The sequence below is a fragment of the Drosophila subobscura genome, chromosome O, assembly GCF_008121235.1.
Source record: "Drosophila subobscura isolate 14011-0131.10 chromosome O, UCBerk_Dsub_1.0, whole genome shotgun sequence".
Taxonomy (NCBI): Eukaryota; Metazoa; Arthropoda; class Insecta; order Diptera; family Drosophilidae; genus Drosophila; species Drosophila subobscura.
The window spans coordinates 8,877,402-8,896,992 of record NC_048533.1 but is presented as its reverse complement, the minus strand read 5'-3'; the positions used below and the strand labels follow the sequence as shown (position 1 = coordinate 8,896,992).

The 19,591-nt window shown below is 48.2% G+C and overlaps 3 protein-coding genes and 1 non-coding gene across 4 annotated transcripts in view; 1 reads left to right on the top strand and 3 right to left on the bottom strand.

The window, feature by feature from the left end:
* The window catches only part of LOC117896080 (extracellular sulfatase SULF-1 homolog), a 28,325-nt gene extending 9,348 nt beyond the window's left edge, over nt 1-18,977 (top strand). The window contains 9 exon segments of the mRNA XM_034804116.1: nt 14,352-15,239; nt 15,292-15,618; nt 15,685-16,351; nt 16,410-16,604; nt 16,606-17,312; nt 17,367-17,677; nt 17,737-17,940; nt 17,996-18,098; nt 18,160-18,977. Coding sequence (XP_034660007.1) covers nt 14,461-15,239; nt 15,292-15,618; nt 15,685-16,351; nt 16,410-16,604; nt 16,606-17,312; nt 17,367-17,677; nt 17,737-17,940; nt 17,996-18,098; nt 18,160-18,262 — 3,396 coding nt within the window. The 5' untranslated portion in view covers nt 14,352-14,460 and the 3' untranslated portion in view covers nt 18,263-18,977.
* Nucleotides 548-2,846, bottom strand: LOC117896094. Its single transcript, XM_034804145.1, has 3 exons — nt 2,564-2,846; nt 1,814-1,986; nt 548-1,747 (listed from the first exon to the last, which is right to left on the bottom strand). The coding sequence occupies exons 1-3, from the start codon at nt 2,763-2,765 to the stop codon at nt 611-613; spliced, it is 1,512 nt and encodes a 503-aa protein (XP_034660036.1). The 5' UTR covers nt 2,766-2,846; the 3' UTR covers nt 548-610.
* On the bottom strand, nt 3,880-5,632 carry LOC117896095 (facilitated trehalose transporter Tret1-like). The gene is given in 4 exon segments (XM_034804146.1): nt 3,880-4,970; nt 4,972-5,060; nt 5,116-5,291; nt 5,362-5,632. Coding segments are annotated over 4 exon segments (1,488 nt in total). The 5' UTR covers nt 5,549-5,632; the 3' UTR covers nt 3,880-3,934.
* Nucleotides 7,457-7,529, bottom strand: Trnaf-gaa. The gene has a single exon. It is a non-coding gene; the product is annotated as a tRNA-Phe (tRNA).
* Nucleotides 18,978-19,591: the final 614 nt, after the last annotated feature.

Below are 19,591 nucleotides of genomic sequence, written 5' to 3'. Positions count from 1 at the left end.
GCCCAATTTGATCCATAAAAGCGCATTAAAGACACATAACCAGTGGGCAAGAAGCTAAACAAACATGTGAACAGAGCCTCACAAAAGCGCCATCAAAGTGTCAAAAATGGAGCAAACCAAACCAGGGGATCTGTAACTTATAAGATCGTGGCATGAACTTTGTGAGGTTTAGGCATCGAGGGGAAGTGTGTGCCAGACTCTGATGATCCAGCCGCAGCGGAGACACATATGTACACACATAAATTAGCTCATAATAAAGTTCAAAATAAACTACGGCGGGGCGACCAGCGACCGGCGGCATGACTATAAAAATAGTCTCCAGTGGCAGGGAGTGGGAAAATTAACCGCATTAAACATTTGAGAAGGCATAAATATTCATAAAAAGAACAGTCCAAAGTCTGAATGCAGCTGCCACAAGGCGCTGGCTGGGGGCAGGATCGAATGGGAGACTGGGCTGTGGTCTTTGCATTTTTTTTTAGGCCATGCGGAAGTCAATGGGGCGTATGAGTAATGCTTCCCACTCCCCCACACACAAAAATAGATAAAGAACATTGTCAAGTGTTTCGAATTTATTGAATTCATATGATGGAAGACGCACTAGTAGGTAAAACTAGTAGGCCATGACATCATGCACTCGTCGGAAGCGCTCGCCAGCCTTCCGCAGCGTCGTGCCGCGCGTCTCCGGCATGAGAATGGCGAAGGCCACCAAACCCACCACGAGGATAATGCCCACTACCACAAAATACTTGTAGAAGTACTCGGACGTGGCGGAGGTGAATGTGGCAATCACAACGATGTGGATCACCTGTTCGACGCACACGATCAGGCCAATCAGGAAGGGCTTCACTCGCAGGGGGAACGCCTCACCCAGATAGGCCGATGAGCTGCAGACATAGATGCCCGCGAAGAACTGGAAGGCAATGCCCAGATTGCTCACCTGCCGCATGTAGTAGGGACTCAGGATGCTCAGGTAATCCCCATAGACTCCGGCCATGCCCAGCATCAGGCCTGCCATGCACATGAGGCCGAGCAGCGAGACGAACTTGCGGCCAACCGTGTCCAGAAATGCCATCGTGAGGAGGGATCCGAGCAGGCGGAGTGCGCCAAAGACGATGCTCGGCCAGGCGTAGGCGGTGCCCTCGAACACATAGCTGCTCGACTCTATGGAATAGGAGAGTGGCAGTGACATGGTGAAGGCCACAAAGCACCGAAAGAAGAGCATCTTGATGAAGGGCATGACGGACTCGGCCACCTGCTCGCCCACGCCCTGGCTGGTGCCCTCCACGACATACAGCTTGGCCTCCTCGTACGCGTGATTGCCCCTCTCGACGGTCCACCAGCTGTCCAACAGTCGCCGAATGCTGGCCCGTGCCCTATCCTCCTGGTTCTGTCGTATGTAGAAGATGGGCGACTCGATGGCCATGCCCACGCTGCCAAAGGCAAAGGCGGAGAAGACAATGCCAAAGATGCCGTGCACCCGATTCACGGCCATGCCCAGATCGCCCGCCCACTGCGAGTCGTAGATCACCTGAATGGCGATGCCCAGGCTGAGGCCGTACTGCTCCAAGGCGGAGCTGGTGCCGCGACTATTGCTGCTGGAGATTTCCGCACTGTGAATGATGAAGGGCACCGTGATCAGGCCGATGCCCACGCCGCCCAAGTAGCGGGCAGCCAGAATGGACTCGTACTCGTACGGGGCACTCACAAAGATAATGGCATCGATCAGGTTCATAATACTGCCCAAACCCTGTAGGAAAATGGAAGGTATTATTTAGTAGAGTGACACGACAACGTCTCTTATTTGTATACTCACATAGAAGATCATTTTGGGGAGAAAAGACACCGCCAGAGCGGAAACAACAGCTCCAATGATGAATCCGATGAACCAACTGTACTGGAACTCCAGGGTGGTCGCCACATTCGCGTTCAGATTCCAGCCCAGACCTTGGGCCATGTCCAGTCCCGCATACACGAATGCAAAGGTGGCTAAAAGGGGGAATGGATTAGTTTGCTTAAAGATAGAAGATATGTTTGCGATCACACATGTTCACTTGACTGTACCAAATGTAATCAAATTTTATGCTCCACATCGTACTTCATTTCTAAAGAACTCTGCCAACAATCGGGTCTGCAATTCAGTTATAAGTGAGATGAAAATGGAATCCAAAATAAGACTAGAAGTGCCCAAGTTCACCGCCAAAAGAAGAGCATTTTGAACTGTCCTTTATCTTGGCGAACAACAAAAGTCTCGCCACTGATTTCTGGAGTGTTAATCAAACTAAAGATTCAACTGGGACATCCGAATATTACCATTTTAAAAGGGAAAATTACACTTGTTTGAGCTCTCTTAATAATTTTGGTATTCCAAAGAAACTTTTATCAAACATAAAAGGCAGGTTGTCTTTTACATTTAATACGTTTATAAATTCCAGCTACTAATTATGATAAGAAACTACACTGATAAACTCTATGACACTCGTATTTGTTCGGTTATGGCTCGTAACCCTGAATACCTAAGGAACTTTTGGCACATCCTTAAGCCGCTCTCTTGCTGTTGGCTCACCTGCTGTTCCAGTTTTCGTTGCAGTTTTGCTCCAGCGAGCACCCTGATTAACGACCACCACATTGACCGCTGTGACGGTGGGCGGCGGTGGTGGTGGAGCCCTTCCTGTGGTGATGTACGTGGTCTGCGTTTGTTGTCCAGTGAGGTAATTGGTCTGCTGTACTGTGACCGGTGCCGAGGTCACATATGTCGTGGTCGACATTTTCCGCAGTTATATAAGAAAAGTGCGTTCGCAAATTGAATATCAACTTCAAGAGCCGTTCGATTCGTTTGATTTGGTGGCTCTGGACGTACTGTTGCGAGTATTTATAATTTTATTTGTACCCGAACTGTAAGTCAGTGCTATCAGCATAATAGATATCTGCCCAAGAGATAATTGATTTATTCGTAGTATTTTATCAGCTGCTAGATACACGCGTATCGTACACTCCTCCTGCTGCTGCCACTTTTTACTCTGCCGCCGTGATTCACTACCGAAATAAGCCTCGATAAGTCGCTGTAAAGGGGCCAAGACACGACTGACTCACTCACCCACTGCCTGGCTGGTGTCCTAGTCGTTTTGCTTAAATTGATCGTTCCAGCTTGGTCAAAGTTCACCATGAACTGAGGTGATGCATAGCGCGTGTACTATAGGGAATACCCCCAACGGAGTGTGTTTTTGGGAAAGCCTAGGCACAAGCCCCCGGAGGATGACTGGCTGCCTGGCTGCCACATTTTTCAATGGGTACAAAGTTTCATGCCTATAATTCGCATGTCAAAAGATAGAGCTATGCCTCAGCAATCCTTATATTGTAACTGATATGCTGGAAATTATGACTTTAAAAGATGATCAGTGTTAAGTCAGTAGACTCTATTTCAAGTGGAATTTCAAGCTTTATCAACGACTTCTTTTAGGGATTCTCAGACCTAAAACTGACTGAAATGTTTACCTTTAAGGAGATCTTTACTTTCTGTATTATTTTATCTTTATATAGGAATATTAGAAAGATAAATTCAGGGACATTAGAGTGGAAATGTTTAAGGAAAACCAACCTGCAATCCGAGCTCTCACACATAGCTCCAATAAGCAGAATTTTTGAGAATTGTTTATGACCAATCAATGGCTGTTTTTCAAGCTATTAAAAGCATATAGATAAATCTCTGTTTTCGACACAAAAATAGGCCCTTGAAGAATACTTTCTAAGTGACAAACGTGCTGCAAACAAAGGATGAACATCCGTTTCAAACGGAATATGCATCTTCCTGGAGAATATATTCAAGGAAAGTTGCAACCTAAGCACGCATAAACCAAATAAAAACACCACTTTTCCTTTTATATTTCTAACAGTTTATTTAACATTAATCGTGCAAACAATCGAACGACACTTAAGGCTAGTAGGGGTTAACATTATGCACTCTCTGGAAGAGCTCGCCAGCCTTTCGCAGCGTCAGTTTCTTGGTCTCCGGCATGGCAACCGCAAAGAATATCAGGCCCAGCAGCATGATAATGCCCACGATGAGGAAGTACTGGAACAGGTACTCCGTTGTGGGCTTGAAGGCGACTATCACGATGATGTGGATCACCTGTTCGCAGGCCACGATGAGGCCAACGAAGAAGGGTTTGACTCTCATGGGAAACGCCTCGCCCAGATAGGGGCAGGAGCTGCAGATGAAGAGTCCGGCAAAGGCCTGGAAGGCCAGTCCCAGGTTGCACACCTGCCCCATGTAGTACCAGCTGTAGATGTTGGCCGGAGTGGCATAAATCCCTGCCATGCCCAGCATGAGGCCGGCCATGCAGAGCAGACCCAACAGCGAGACGCCCTTGCGCCCGAGAGTGTCCAGGGCACAGGCGGCGAAGAGGGTGCTGATGAGACGCATTGCACTCCACACATAGAGGGGCCAGGCGTTGACGGTGCCCTCGGAGATGGCAGTGCTGCCCACGATGGACCAGGTCAGGGGCAGGGAGAGGGTGAACGCCACGAAGCAGCGGAAGAAAAAGAGCTTGCAGAAGGGCATCACGGAAGCGGACAGCTCCTCGCCGAGGCTCCGGCTCTCGCTCTCCACCACATACAGCCTGGCCTCCTCGAACAGCGCGTTGACGGTGTTCGGAAGATTGCCGGCCACCAGCATCTGCTGGCACTGTCGCGCCTTCTCCTCCTGGTTGCGGCGTATATAAAAGACGGGCGACTCCACGGACACCAGGGTGACCAGCAAGCCAATCAACGAAAAGACAATGCCCACAATGCCGTGGGCCAGGTTCGTGGATATGTCCAGGGACAGCGACCATTCCGTGTCGTAGCTCACCTGGATGCAGAGACCCATGGCCAAGCCAACCTGTTCCATCGCCGAGTCAACGCCGCGTGTCGGTGTGGATATCTCACCGACGTGGATGAGGAATGGCACTGTGATCAGACCAATGCCCACCCCCCACATAGCGGGCAGCCAGCAGTGCTGTGTACTCGTAGGGGGCACTCGTGAAGATAATGGCACCCGTCAGCTGCATAATGCCACCCAGGAGCTGGAGAGAATGCAAATGTCAGAAGAGGCATCCCAGTGGATTCTCGATTACTCACATAATACGCGCTCTTTGGCAGGAATGTCATTGTGAGTGCAGCCACACAGGCTCCAATGACGACACCGATGAACCAGCTGTATTGATATTCCGGCGTTAGCAGAATAACGCTAACGGGCTGATTCCAGCCCACACTTTGGGCCAAGTCCATGCCTCCGTAGACCAGAAACCAGAAAACTGCAAAGCAACGAAGGAATTTGTACTCCAAAATCATTCGATTTCCCTGATTGATTGTGTATAAACTCACTTGCTGAGGACGTAAGCGTTCTCCGATTTGTATTCCGCATAAAACGTGTTTGTGTAACGGTCACAGTCACCGTCTGGGCTGGCTGTGGCTGCTGCGCACATCCAGAGCTGCCGCATGGGGCAGATGGTGCAAAGTTGGCTTCAGATTTGCAGTCGGCTGGAGCCGTTGTTGCATAAATGATCGTCATACCGCTCACTTTTCGAAGGGTAACCAAAAAGCGGAGCAGTTGAAACTTCTTTCTCGGGGGGATCGTTCGGAACTGGAACTCGCTTTCAGCACTTTCTTCGCATTTAATGTCGAACAATTGCGATACCCTGGTATCTAGCTGCCGTTCTAGATAAAGCGTGCGATAGATAATTACCATTGTAATCAGTTTGTAGATATCGTACATGTGTCTTCCACTGATTTCATTTGATTCCAGTTGATTCGATTAGGTACCTCGGCACTGATTCATGGTCAATCAGCTACAGGGTTCTTTTTTGTGTGTCTTTTGCTTCTAGGAAGTCCCCATTGATATGATTAACTAATTGCCAAGTTTGTGGGTTATCAATTTACTTAGTTACTCGAAGAATTAACTGTCTTTTAAGTGTTATATTTTGTTATTTTTTGGGTAATTCTTGACCTGACCCAAAGCTCTGCTTCTGCTGCCTTTCCACCTTCCCAAGAGGTGGCAACATAGCGCCTGTCTAGCCGCCTCTTTGTGTGTGTTGCAGCAACAGTCAAGAGCAACATCATGTTCATAATTATTCCACAGAGGCGGGGCAGCACTCAAGTGTTTGCTTGAGTTGTCTCAAATTGCGTAATGTCTGAACTGACATTGCCATTTCCATCCACAGCTCCAGCCCATCATCAGCCAGCCAGCCAGCCCATCTCCATGTTCCGAGCATCTTCATGGACCAATCTATCTTGTTGCGCCCCAAACTGTCAAATCGCACACATGTCGCTCTGTCTATGGGGACTGGAGAGTGCCTGCCGAGTGCGCACTGGGTGCTGGATAATAAGAGGCGACAGACCGAAAGACAGACAGACAGCAGGGCAGGGCTGGTGGGGCAGACTGTGACTGCTGCCTGTTTCTTGTCATTTGTCGCTGCTCCTCGACAAATTAGCCAAATGCGACGCCAGTTCCAGTTGCAGCTTCAGGCTCCAGCCTCCAATCTTCATTTCCATTTCCATTTCTGAGAGATTCAAGTACATTTTAATGAGTTTATGCATAAAGTTGTCTAATGGCGCACAAATTATGAACGCCACCACCAACATATGGGATACCCAGATACGGCTGTAGATGGAGATAGAAATGGATATATAAATGGAGCTGGAGATGGAGATGGGGCAATGGGCACATGGCAAATGGCACATGAGCACATGAGAACACTTTGCCATTGCCTTTGCCTTCAGGAGAGTCGCTGTGCCTGGCGATGTGTTTGCTGTCTGCGGTGCCAACTAATGGAGCCTAATTACTCTGGCCGACAGACAGCAGCCGTCAAGCGCAACGCGAATCTCTGGGCCAATAAAAATGTATTAGACACAAGACACATTCCCGGACTGTCATTTATTCTTTGTCAAATAAACCAGATGCTGCTGTTGCTGCTGCTGCCTAAGCCTTTGCCTCATCCATCCTGCTGCAGACGCCTCTGTGCACTCATCTGCAAAGCCTTCTCCCAGCACTTGACCAGCAGGAAGAAGTACACACATTTCATGGATACCCACAGCACTCTCTTCCAGTGGTGGAGGTACGTGAGAGGCAAAGGCCTGCCGGTTGGGCTAGGCATTCCGGCAGTTCAACCGAAATTTAGTTTAACGCGAATCGAAACTGAGAACTGACACGAAAACCATTTCAATCAACTCGTCCAAATTAAATATAAACAAAACGTGTGTCAAAGATGATTTATTAGCTTTTGGGCGTGAATCATTTTTCTAAATATAAAAAAAAGTAAAAGCAAATATTTATTATTTGAAAATTCAAAGAAAGTACAAAAAAGCTTTGATCTACGTCTGCGCTACCACGAAAATATCCGTGAAGGATATACAAATATTCTTTTGTTGAATTATAGCGATTAAAGGAACAAAAAAAATGAGTAAAAAAAAATGAAAGTCTTGCCGAAACCCGGGATTGAACCGGGGACCTTTAGATCTTCAGTCTAACGCTCTCCCAACTGAGCTATTTCGGCTCTTGTATCACCTTCAACATCCAACGCATGGACTGCTAAGGTATTCCCACATATAGTATTATAGCTACAACAAATATCTACACCTCTTATGAAGGAAACGCAATCTTGCATCAATCTTGGACGGCGCGTATAAATACTCGCACCCAGGTTCACAGTAAAGTTCATTTGAGTTTTCTATTTATAAATCCACTTTTCTGCGGGCTCTGCCAATTTTGTTTGGGCTGTCACAATTTCTGACATTCGGAAAGATTTACGTTGACACTTGCGACGTCTTAATAGCCCCAAAAACAGCAATCTTGGTGGAAAATCTCAATGCAGCTGCAGCTCTTTTTTTTATTGCGGAAATTTCGATGAAAAACAAATTTTGTTGATTTCCCCCGACTGTGGGATAAAGTGTAATAATAACGTTAATTGTAACATTTGTTACATTTTATGGGCACACAGAACATGTAATAATAAAATTGCATTCTTCAACGAGGCGTGTCTGAGGAAGGGCAGTGGCAGGGGCAGGGGCAGGCGAGGCGGCAAGGCTGCAATTAATTTTCGTTGATTTTTGTTGGCAAACTGTCGGAATGTAAATGTTCGTTCTTTGAACTTGCAAAATAATGGCAAATAAAATTATTGTGTGTTTGCAATGGAAACCGAATCGGTGGAATACAAAAATGTTTATGGGAAATTTCATGGAAAATAAATCAGTAATTGGATTCATTTTTTTGTAATCAAAACCTTTACTTAGTGCCCGGTTATTTCCTTTATTGATTGACACTTCCTGCCTTCTAAAATATAGAAATTTTCCATCTCAGAGTTCAAGAAAATATCATGCCCCTGCCCTTGCCCGTCCGTAGCAATATTCCATGAGTAATCGAGTGAATCATTAGGCAACAAGGAAACAAACAATATAATCGGCCATACAATTAATGTTTCGCTGTCCCGTCCAAGATCAAACCTCTTGCTGCATTCCTCTGTTGTGGAAAGTGCCGCAGTAACCTGATAAATTCATTCGAAATCAAAGCGCCTTGCCCAATGCCTTTTTTTCTCAGCTGTCAGAGCAGGGCTCGTGCTCGTGCTCGTGTCCCTGTACCTCGAAAGCTGTGGCCTTGTGTGCTGCCTGGCTATAACCTGATCCCTCACAGGTCTCTGGGAAGAGCACCTTTTGTGCCCAGTGTATCTGTGGCAGCGTGTGTGCTGTGCTCGTGTGTTTGTGCAACTAATGCGGCTTCCGTTTGACGCCCGGCGCTGAAAACGGAGCCTCCAAAAAGCTCCGAGAACCTCAGGGCTGGGATCGTCATTGTCTGCAGCCCCGGCTCTTTGCTGCTTTTTGGGGCTCTGTTAATGATTCACATTCTTGAAAACCGATCGTGTGGCAGACCGAAATTCCTTTGAAAACCAAGCCATGCCCCCACGTCCACGCCCAGTTGTCGGTTTATGATTTATAGCCAGCCGCCTGCCCACAGCAGCAGCGCAGCAGCAGCCACACATCAGATTTCATATTTGTTGTGAGTGTTTTTTGACCACTGTCCACCATTTAGTCCAAGGCAAGCAGGTTTTATTCTGCCTCTCTTTTGGTTTTGTTGCATTTGTTAATATTAATTTAATTATGATGCTTTTTTGTGTGTCATCACCGAGCAAATTTCATAAATTTCAGACAGTCTGGAGGCAGCAATTAATTGTGTTGTATTTTCAGCGGCGAGCAAATTGAATTGCGACCAAACAATGACGACAACAGCATTCCTCTGATATGTCAACAGAATGTTTAACATTTTCGCTAGAATTTCTATTTTCGGTCGGTCACAACTTTCAATTGGATTCCCTGCCTGTCTGCCAGACCTTGAGAACACACTGAAAGTGTGGGGAGAAATGTTGAACTTTCAGCTTGAACAGAGCCTCTGGGGGGGAACCACTTTTCAATGAAATAGTTCTCTGTGGGGCTGGTTTTCTGTATGATAAGTGGGCTTTCTACGATAAGAGTGTACAAATTGTGGAAGAAATCGATTTCCAGGGAGAAGCGGAATATGTAAAACCCTCGTAAGACCTCCCCACTTGGCATGGCTAAAAATGATATGTAAATGTCAGGCAAGCAGGAAGTCCTTTGCAGAATGGAGTGCCCCATTCCAGTTGAGGGCGCTTTTTGTGGCCGCAAGTACACTTTTTGCCAGCAGTGTGTGGCAGTTGCATTTCCATTGCTAAGTGGGTCACAATTTGATTTGATTTGTTTATGCCACAACAACAGCAACAAGAACCAAAGAATTGAATGGGAATGAGGCTCTGTTTATGCTTAAAGTAGACTCATTTCCCCTGGGTAATTGCCTTATTAGGGCAATTGTAGACAGAATACTGTGAGGAGGGAGGGACACTTTATTGCCACTGGATGAAGCTCACTTTTAACCTTTAACCAGCAACCAGCGACTTGTTTGGATTGGATGGGGGAAGGCCTTCTTGGCCATAACTTGTAATTGAGTTAATTGCACAAATTCTTGGTTTTTTTACGAATTGCTTTTGCGAAACTCCGCCAGCAGCTGCAAAATAAATTTACTTCAAATCTGTAAAACAAATTACCAAAAGACATGTACAAAATATTAAAAGAAGTTTGTTTGTGGTTCCTTTTTCTGTTTTTTGGTTGATTAAGAATGAATAAATTTCCACTTGGCAATGCAATTGAAGTCTGTTGAATTCTCGTGAAACTCAGACTGAATGGAAGCTCTGGTCATTGGCCTCTGCCTGGAAATTGGCCATAAATTAAGGGGAAATAACAGCTAAACTGAAATCACAGCCACTCTCTCAGGTCACTCTCCTTGTTATAATTCTGACAACAGCAACAAAAACACAAACCACAAGATTTATTGAGAGCCGTTCCCGCAAACAATTTGTTGCCATTGAAATTTATTGTTGAGTCGTCAGCTCCGACGGCGGAACACGATTTGAATGAGTTCCGTTCCGCCATGGACTCTCGCCCGACATTTTGGTGTTTTATTTCTATTTACAAATTGGCCTCTTTGCTAGTTTATGGATAACTTATTTATACCCTTGCAGAGGGACATTATAATGTGGGGAATACGTTCGCTACAATTGATCCACGAAGGGTACTTCTAAACGTGTCTCACATTTCTCTTGCCTTCTGTGCATCTCTCCCCCACAAGTTGTTTTATTTAAAAAAAGAAAACATATTAATCTTTTATGGTTTTGTACAATTTTCCATCATTTTCTGTCTGTTGTCTGAATGAATTTAATTGGTTTGACAGTTGCTCTTAAGGGAAGTGAGGGGCAGCGTTTTATGACTGCCGGAAAAATAGAAACATTTTTTTAATGATATTCCTCCGCACAATTTATCATGCACACAGCCACAGACCCCTTCCAAATTCTCTGTAAAAAGTGAACTTTCTCGAGTGTTGGCCCAAAAGGGAACTTAAATATTTCAAGTCCATTACAGAACTGTCACAACATGTTCAGGTTTCGCTCGGTTGAGGCGAGTTGAGTGAGCAAAACGCAAATTGGCTCTGCCACAAAGTAGGGAGAGACACTCTCCCTCCTCCTCCCTCATCCGTGGCCTGTCCAACCCACTTAAGTGACATTTGCCACATGTTTCGGAGACCGAGTTGGGTTCTGGCCATGCTGTTGTAGGCGTTTTCTGTGTGCATGTTTGGGGTTTGTCGGGGGGGTACGCAGTACCATTAAATATGCATAAATCGAACTGAAAAAGCCGCCAGCCGCAAGTAACGAAGATGTTGCATAGACCCTGTGTGTGTGGGAGTGTGTGTTGCATTTCCAGTTGCAAGTTGCCCTGCCCCTTGCTGCGGTCCGCGCATGAGTTAGCTTTTAAATAGTTAGTTAAGCGTTAAATTGACTTGGCGAAGCCATCAACTGGTCACATGTCAAACCCAATCCCCAGTCGCCTGCCTTGTTAATTGCATAATTAAGCGCAAAGTTGGACTTGGACCCGGGCTGGGATTGCAGCCTACGCAGAAACTGCTCCACATTTGCAGACCAAGTGACGTCTGGAAGATTGCCTGCTCCAACTGCTCCAACTGCTGCTGTTCCTCCTATTTACCCACTTGAGACGTTGACATCCACGCTAATGAGTCGCGAGTCCCAGCTTCGAGTTCCTGGCAATGCGATGCGATAACGTGGAATTTATCATCTCTGCCTCTGTCAGATTAGTCAACTTCAGTCTATTTGCATATTCATAAATCTGCAGACTGCAGAGTGGAGAGTAGAGACCAGGAGCATGGTCTGCTGTTGTCTGTCTGTCTGGACCTCAAGTGGACTTCGACTCTAAGCTAATTGAAATCTGTATTTACTTTTAATTGAATGCCTGAACGCTCCAGCCCTATCTGATCTAGCTGCCTGTCTCTGGGTCTGCTGGTGTCCCCCTTCTGCTGTGTAATCATTTTGTCTGCTGGATAAGGGAAATCGCCTTATTTTACATGCAATTTGTTTGTCACTCACTCGCATTGCAGCAACTCGTGGCTTGCTTAGTTTGTTGCAACGCGAATTGCCGACTCGACACATCTCTGATTTCGGTCATAAAAGAAATGTGACTCAGAGATGAGACGCTCAGTGTTCCTGGAATACCAAAAGGAAACAGAAACAAACAAAAATGTAAGCTTACAAAAGGGGAAAAGGAGAGACAGCAAGAAGCATCCTTCAAGTAAATTTTGCTGTAATAAAATTTTACGATCGCCTAGCAACAGGCACGACTTTTTCAGTCTGAGGAATGGCGGCATGGCGGCATGGGGGATCGCAGCAGAAGGACACAAAACAAAAGTCATGAAATTCATGAATGAATCAGGAAATCGTGTTGGCGTTCCTACTCCTCCAACCGCTCCTCTCTCTCGCTCGATCCCTCGATCGTCGGCTTCTTCAGCTGTGGAACAAGTTTTGGGTTCTGTTTGTTGCCAGGCCGAGAACAAGTTCCCTGTGGTCCAGGTCCAGGTCGGGACACCCTCCTCTCCTGCTCTTTGCGGCCAGTCTGCGCATGCGTGACGTCTGTCAGCAGGCGGCAGGAAGATGCCTCAACACACAAAAAAAAGGCACAGAAAAGAGAAAGAAAACAGCCAGTTTGAGAGCCTCTTTTGGCTGCGGTTTTCGCTGGGTTGGTTCATTTGGTTTGTTTGCCAAGAAACATGTTTGTTTCCCTTTTTAGGGCCATGCCATGCATGGACGCTGCGGTTGGGTCATGCTGGGCTCAAACTTGTTCCCAGTCCCCATGGTTGCTGAACTGCATTTATAAGCGAGAGAACAACGAGAACAGCCTTGGCGAAATAAGGAAGTTTCGACTGTCAAGTGGCTGTGGGGTGCTTCCAGCTGCTTTCTGCCACTTCAGCTGCAGCTTCAGCCTCAGCTTTCTTTCTCTTCCGTTCGATTTATATTTTGATGGTTGCTGCAAAACGCAGCATAATTGAGCAGAAATAAATAAAATGCCTGGCGAAATATTGCATTTGCAACAGAGACTGAAACTCCTGCTCCATTGTGCCACGTTCAAGTGGCTGCCATCCAGCCATTCAAACCATTCATCTTCCATCGAACGCCGCCGGATGTTCGGGGCATCTTCAACTATCAGCTATTTCTGTGTGCAACATGCAACCTGCCTCGTTTCTTTTTTGCATTATCTACAGACATTTTGTGTGTCTTTTGGACTCCACACCCAAAAAGCCTTTAGAGGAAGTATTTTTTGTGTGCGATTATGCAACAGCGAGGCTGTGGCTGCATTTGAAACGGAGTCTTTTCTGGGTTGGGTTTCGTTCACATTCAGATTTGAAGAGTTATTCGCTGAGATGAAGACTGCAAAGAGCACTTTGAAGAGTCAATTAATGAGCCAAAGTTTAAGAAAACGGAAGAGAGAGCGGCAAAGAGTCAATTGTTGAGCGAAGAGAGAATTATCCGCGCCTACTCAATGTTTTTTGGGAAGCTCTGTTTGTCTTTTCAAGAGAGCTTCCACCTGGCACTTCACCAAGAAGTTGTTTCAAATGCTTCTCCATTGCGTGACGACGAGTCGCTGACCACGCCAAGGTCATGTCAAATGGTTGAGTGCCCTTACAGTAGAAGTAGAAGTAGAAGGTCGAATCTTTATGGTTTGCTGCCTCTACTTAAAGAGGCGAAGGGCAGCGGTTCGCGTTTCCATTTCTGGCAATTACAATGCAACGAAACGGGCCATAAATCACACTTAAAGAGCACTTTTTATAGCCGACTTGCACTCAATGAAATGCAGGTTACTCGAGTAGGTAGGAGGTGGGAGGTGGCAGGATGATGGCTTCCAGTTGGGTTCCGGCTCAATGCCAAGTGAGCATAAAACTGCACAAGAAAGCGTACGTGGATTTGGCCACAGGATAAGGGAAAGGGGAATGACTGTGGCTGTGGCTGCAGTTTTCACTTAGCGGCAAGTGGCACATAAATTTCAGCAAGGACGAAAATACACTTGAGCGGGAACAGAGGAGGGGAGAGCAGTGGGTGCAGGGTGACAGTCGCGTTGCCGACATTTTCTGATAAGTGGACAAAATGTGCATCGCGCTGCTCTGATTTTTGGTTCGCTCTGCCGCTGCCTCCGTCGCTGCCTCTGCCATGCTTTGGGGCAAACAATCTTGGCAAATATTTGGCGGCAAGGGCACTCGAGTCGAGGCACCGTCGAGGTCAACTGGTGCATGAAATTTCGCAGCAGCTGCAAAAAGAGAGAAAATCGCAAAGCAGCTGCAACTGGAGCCTGGCTACGGGATGCCCTGAGATTGTTTTCGAGAGGCGCACAGTCGAGTTGGCCGAAATCTCAATTAAAACCTCTCAGAAATGCCTTCACTCGGTGACTAAATTCAAACTCTATCTTTATTTTTTTAGGTCAGAAAACCATGAGATACTCTGCAGGCGACTGCTGTGCGGTTTGAGCGCATCTTGAGACGCTCAGAATGAGCGCCTAGAAACGTTCCTTCCTCACAAATACTGAACAATGGGTCCCTGCAGCAAGCACCTGGCAATTGGCTGCCTGATACTCTTCCTTTTTGTGCTGCATGTGCTGAGCAAGGAGCAGTCAGCACCCGGCCAACACCGACAGCAGCATCATCGCAGCCGTTCGGGCAAGCGTTTCTCCCGCGACTCGAATGGACCGCGCGAGCGGCGACCCAACATCATACTGATACTCACCGATGACCAGGATGTGGAGCTGGGATCGCTGAACTTTATGCCGCGCACGCTGCGACTGCTGAGGGATGGTGGGGCCGAGTTCCGGCACGCCTACACCACCACGCCCATGTGCTGTCCGGCACGCTCGTCGCTGCTGACGGGCATGTATGTGCACAACCACATGGTGTTCACGAACAACGACAACTGCTCGAGTCCCCAGTGGCAGGCCACGCACGAGACACGCTCCTATGCCACGTATCTGTCGAACGCCGGCTACCGCACCGGGTACTTTGGCAAGTATCTGAACAAGTACAACGGATCGTACATACCGCCCGGGTGGCGCGAGTGGGGCGGGCTGATCATGAACTCCAAGTACTACAACTACAGCATCAATCTGAACGGGCAGAAGATCAAGCATGGCTTCGACTATGCCAAGGACTACTACCCGGATCTGATAGCCAACGACTCGATTGCATTCCTGCGCTCCTCGAAGCAGCAGAACCAGCGAAAGCCCGTGCTCCTCACGATGAGTTTTCCAGCGCCGCACGGCCCAGAGGATTCGGCACCACAATACAGCCATTTGTTCTTCAATGTGACGACACATCAGTGAGTATCCTTTTCCTTCTCCTTTTCTTTCCTAACTCTGTTGTGCTCACAGCACGCCCTCGTACGATCACGCTCCGAATCCGGACAAGCAATGGATCCTCAGGGTCACCGATCCCATGCAGCCCGTGCACAAGCGCTTCACCAATCTGCTGATGACCAAGCGCCTGCAGACGCTCCAGAGCGTGGATGTGGCCGTGGAGCGGGTGTACAACGAGCTGCGGGATCTCGGGGAGCTGGACAACACGTACATTGTGTACACCTCGGACCACGGCTACCATCTCGGACAGTTTGGCTTGATCAAGGGCAAGAGCTTTCCCTTCGAGTTCGATGTGCGAGTGCCGTTCCTCATCCGTGGCCCAGGCATACAGGCCTCCAAGGTGTAAGTGTTTGCAGTCCATGGAGGAAGCTTTTCCCCAAATTGTAGTAATTTTTAACTCCCTGGCAGTGTCAATGAGATCGTGTTGAATGTGGATCTGGCTCCCACTTTCCTGGACATGGGTGGAGTGCCCACGCCCCAGCACATGGACGGGCGCAGCATTCTGCCCTTGCTGCTGAGCAGGAATCGCGCTGTGCGGGACAACTGGCCCGACAGCTTCCTCATCGAGAGCTCTGGGCGCCGGGAGACGGCCGATCAGATTGCGGAGTCGCGGGCACGACTGCAGGCGGAGCGCCGCAGCATGAAGCTGGCCAATAGCTCGCTGCTCGAGGACTTCCTAGGCGGAGGGACCACCCTCGGCAGCACGGCTGCAACGCTAATGAGCGCCAGCACCACACAGCAGCAGCTGCAGCAGGATGAATTCGATGAGGACACGGACACGGACATCGAAGAGGATGAACTGGATGGAGATGGAGCCATGGACAGCTCAGCGGCTGCCCTGGACGACGATGAGCTAGAGGATGCCGCTGCCGAGGAAGACGACGACGAGCTGGAGGAGCAGGAGCTGCTGCAACAGCAGGACAACAATCTGCCAGTGGCCCCGTACATAACCAAAATGATGCGCCTCAACTCGGAGTGCTCCGATCCGGCGCTGCTGAAGAACTGCCTGCCCGGCCAGAAGTGGAAGTGCGTCAGCGAGAACGGTCGTTGGCGGAAGCACAAGTGCAAGTTCCACGTAAGTAGAGCAGCAAGAAAATCTGCACACTCGAGGCTCAACATCAGTTCCCTTTCAGCTGCAGCTCGAGCATCAGTTGGCGGCCATGCCCCGCAAGCAATACCAAAGGAATTGTGCCTGCTTCACCTCGGATGGCCTGGTGTACACCAAGATCCGAGCACCCTCCGCCAGCGCCCATCGCCTGAACAAGCGCACGCACCATGGCCCCCCGACGAAGCGCAGGAACAGGCGGGAGGTGGTCGTCTATCACACTGGAGATGCCCTACGAAATGGAGGAGCTGCTGGATCTGCATCAGACAATCGATCTGCTGGCAGAGCACAGCCATCGCAGCAAGCGTGAGGTGGCCAATGGCAATGCCAGCTCCAACGAAACGATTGCTCAGGTCATGCAGCAGATACAGACCACACTGGAAACCCTGGAGCACATGTTCAACGAGCACGAGCTGCACAGTCCCAGCGGAAACTCCAGCTCCAATGCCTTAGTGCGTGGCGGAAAGTTCCCCAAGACTGGCGGACGGGTGGGCCATCGCTGCTTTGTGGATGCGAACACGAGCAAAGTGAACTGCTCGGATGTGATCTACGACGATGAGAAGACGTGGCGCACCTCACGCGACCAGATCGATAAGCTGATCAAGCTGCTGAAGGACAAGATCGGCAGGCTCAAGGAGATGAAGAAACTGCTGCGGGAGAGCAACAAGCAGGCATTGGCCGCTGGGCGACGCAACGAGAGCCGCAGGCGGAACGAGGCAAATCTTTTGGGCGAGACTGGAGCCGGACCAGAGTTCAACATGAGCTACTTTACGGGTGCCACCAGCACGCCACGGACCAGTGTGGGACAAAAGGAGATCTTCCGGGGCTTTGGCAGTGCCGCCGTCTTTGACTCCGTGGAGCAGCAGCAGCCGCAGACGCCGCGCTATGCCTCACGGGCCGAATGCTACTGCGAACCAGATGCGGGAGAGAAGTAAGCAGCGGTCGAACCAGAAGTTAACACTTAACTAATTGCATTATCCCACAGCTATGCAGACTCCAAGGAAATGGCTCGGGAGGCGCGTCGCAAGCTCAAGGAGGAGCGTCAGCGCAAGAAGGAGCGCAAGCGGATCAAGAAGGCCCGCCTGGAGAAGGAGTGTCTGTCCGAGAAGATGAACTGCTTCTCGCACGACAACCAGCACTGGCGCACGGCTCCCCTGTGGAACGACAGCCCCTTCTGCTTTTGCATGAATGCCAACAACAACACCTACTCCTGCCTGAGGACCATCAATGCCACCCACAACTATCTCTACTGCGAGTTCACCACGGGTCTGATTACCTTCTACAACCTGACCATAGGTACGTCTGGGCAGCCACTGAGCTATTCTGCAGCTAATCTCTTCCCCGACTCATCCCAGATCGCTTTGAGACCACAAATCGTGCTGCCAGTCTGACGCCAGGTGACAGGGCCCACATGCACGATGCCCTGGAGCAGCTGAAGGGCTGTCGTGGCCGCAGCTGCAGCGTGCGCAGACACCAGGCGCACCTCCTGGAGACTGGCTCTGCTCCACACTTGCCTGCAGTCATCAATCAGGTGCAACGCAACAACAAACGCAAGCACTGTGAGTAGCAATTTCTTGATTTAAGTTTTGCTTAACCATTTCCTGTTCTCTGCAGCTCCTTTGTCGGCCAGTGTGGGCAACTTTGGCTTTGTGGGCAGTCGACTGGACATGGATGGGCTGCCACCCTTCAAGCGCCGCAAGCTATCCAAATACCACAGGTGAGTGAGTTGGAGTGTCCGTCAAGTGGAGGGATTCCTGGAACGAACTTTCTTTCTGCAGATGGACTGGCTCGCAGCAGACGCACATGAAGCGGCGCCCCTGGAAGCAGCAGCAGCAGCAGCAACAGTCCAACCGGCCAATGCCCACGCAGGCAGCAGCCTAGACGGAGCTGTGGGATAGATGGACAGCTGGAATTGGAGTCTCAGTCCCAGTGAATACACAAATCCTCTGCGTACCTTGCTTGCCACCTGCCACCCTGCTCCTCCCTCTTTGGTTAGCCCCCCGCCCACATTGGAATTCTTCATACATAAATAAGACTGTGTTTTTTATTAATATAATTCATCAACTTATGTTTAGTCTCATTTCGGTCCTACGGCTTGCAATATTTACAGTTTACGACTTCTAATTAGCCCTAAGCCTGAGAGCCCCTTAATTTGTATATAAATTTAAACGTGGAGCCACCAACAGCTATCGAATACGACTACGAACTATATACTAAATAAATTATTTAGCTAAATTGGTTACAAGTTAAATTAGTTGAGTAAAACCTAGCAAAGAAATCGATTAACTGTAGCGAATCCAAATCAATTTTGTATTTATTGGCCATCCATCACTGCTGAAGGAACAAACAAAAGCAAACAATTTGTTGCCACTGTGTATTAGAGAACTAAATCCGTATATATTTATGCCCAACTAGTTACGTTCTAAGTGTTAAGTCGCCTCCCCCCAGTCGCCCCGAAACCCGCCCAGAGCGCCATTGAAGGCGTTTCTGTCGCAGCCGCCGCGCTTCGCCAACGAACAAACATACAGCATGTTGTATCTGCCACGTTAATAATGTCATACAATTAACTTTAAAGTTTAATCTTTAAACACACATAAATACATAAATACATATTTCAATTCAACTTGATAACAAAACAAAGCAAATACAAAATAAAGAGTTGCAAATAATAAACATTTCTCGCACATTTGTTGATTAATTAATCAATTTTCCGGCTTTACGCTCCTTTAAATGTGGACTGGCTCATCGAGTATAAATTTATTCATTGTAGCAAGTTACAGAGCACAGTGCGCCATAGCAACCAGCTTGTGTCAGAGCTCACGGACATCCGATTCATTTTCGTAGCATACTTTCGGGGGCAAAAGTAAATGTTCAGCTGTGTTTGATGAGGACTTCGATGTTGTGTTCGGAAAGAAGCCAGTATCCAGTGATCAGGATTTGCATCACCAGCGATTACGCGAGAGGCCAGCAACAGAACTTGCATCAGACAATGACGGGCTGCAATCGCCCGACTGCTGATGATTGATCGCTTTTATAGCTGTTGAATGAAATTAATTTGATATTAATTTAAAGCTTAAACTTTCCGTTTGCATACATACAAATGTATGTACATCAACTCACCGCAAACGAGACAGACAGATAGAGTGAAATGGCCGTTGATCAGCTATTGATTCAGATCAAGATTGTGGACACCTTTCCATTATAGATTAC

Coding starts and splice junctions, on each gene's coding strand:
- LOC117896094 (XM_034804145.1), bottom strand. CDS start 2,765: ATGTCGACCACGACATATGTGACCTCGGCACCGGTCACAGTACAGCAG. Junction 1,987..2,563: donor AACGAAAACTGGAACAGCAG/GTGAGCCAACAG, acceptor TCCCCCTTTTAG/CCACCTTTGCATTCGTGTAT. Junction 1,748..1,813: donor TCCCCAAAATGATCTTCTAT/GTGAGTATACAA, acceptor ATTTTCCTACAG/GGTTTGGGCAGTATTATGAA.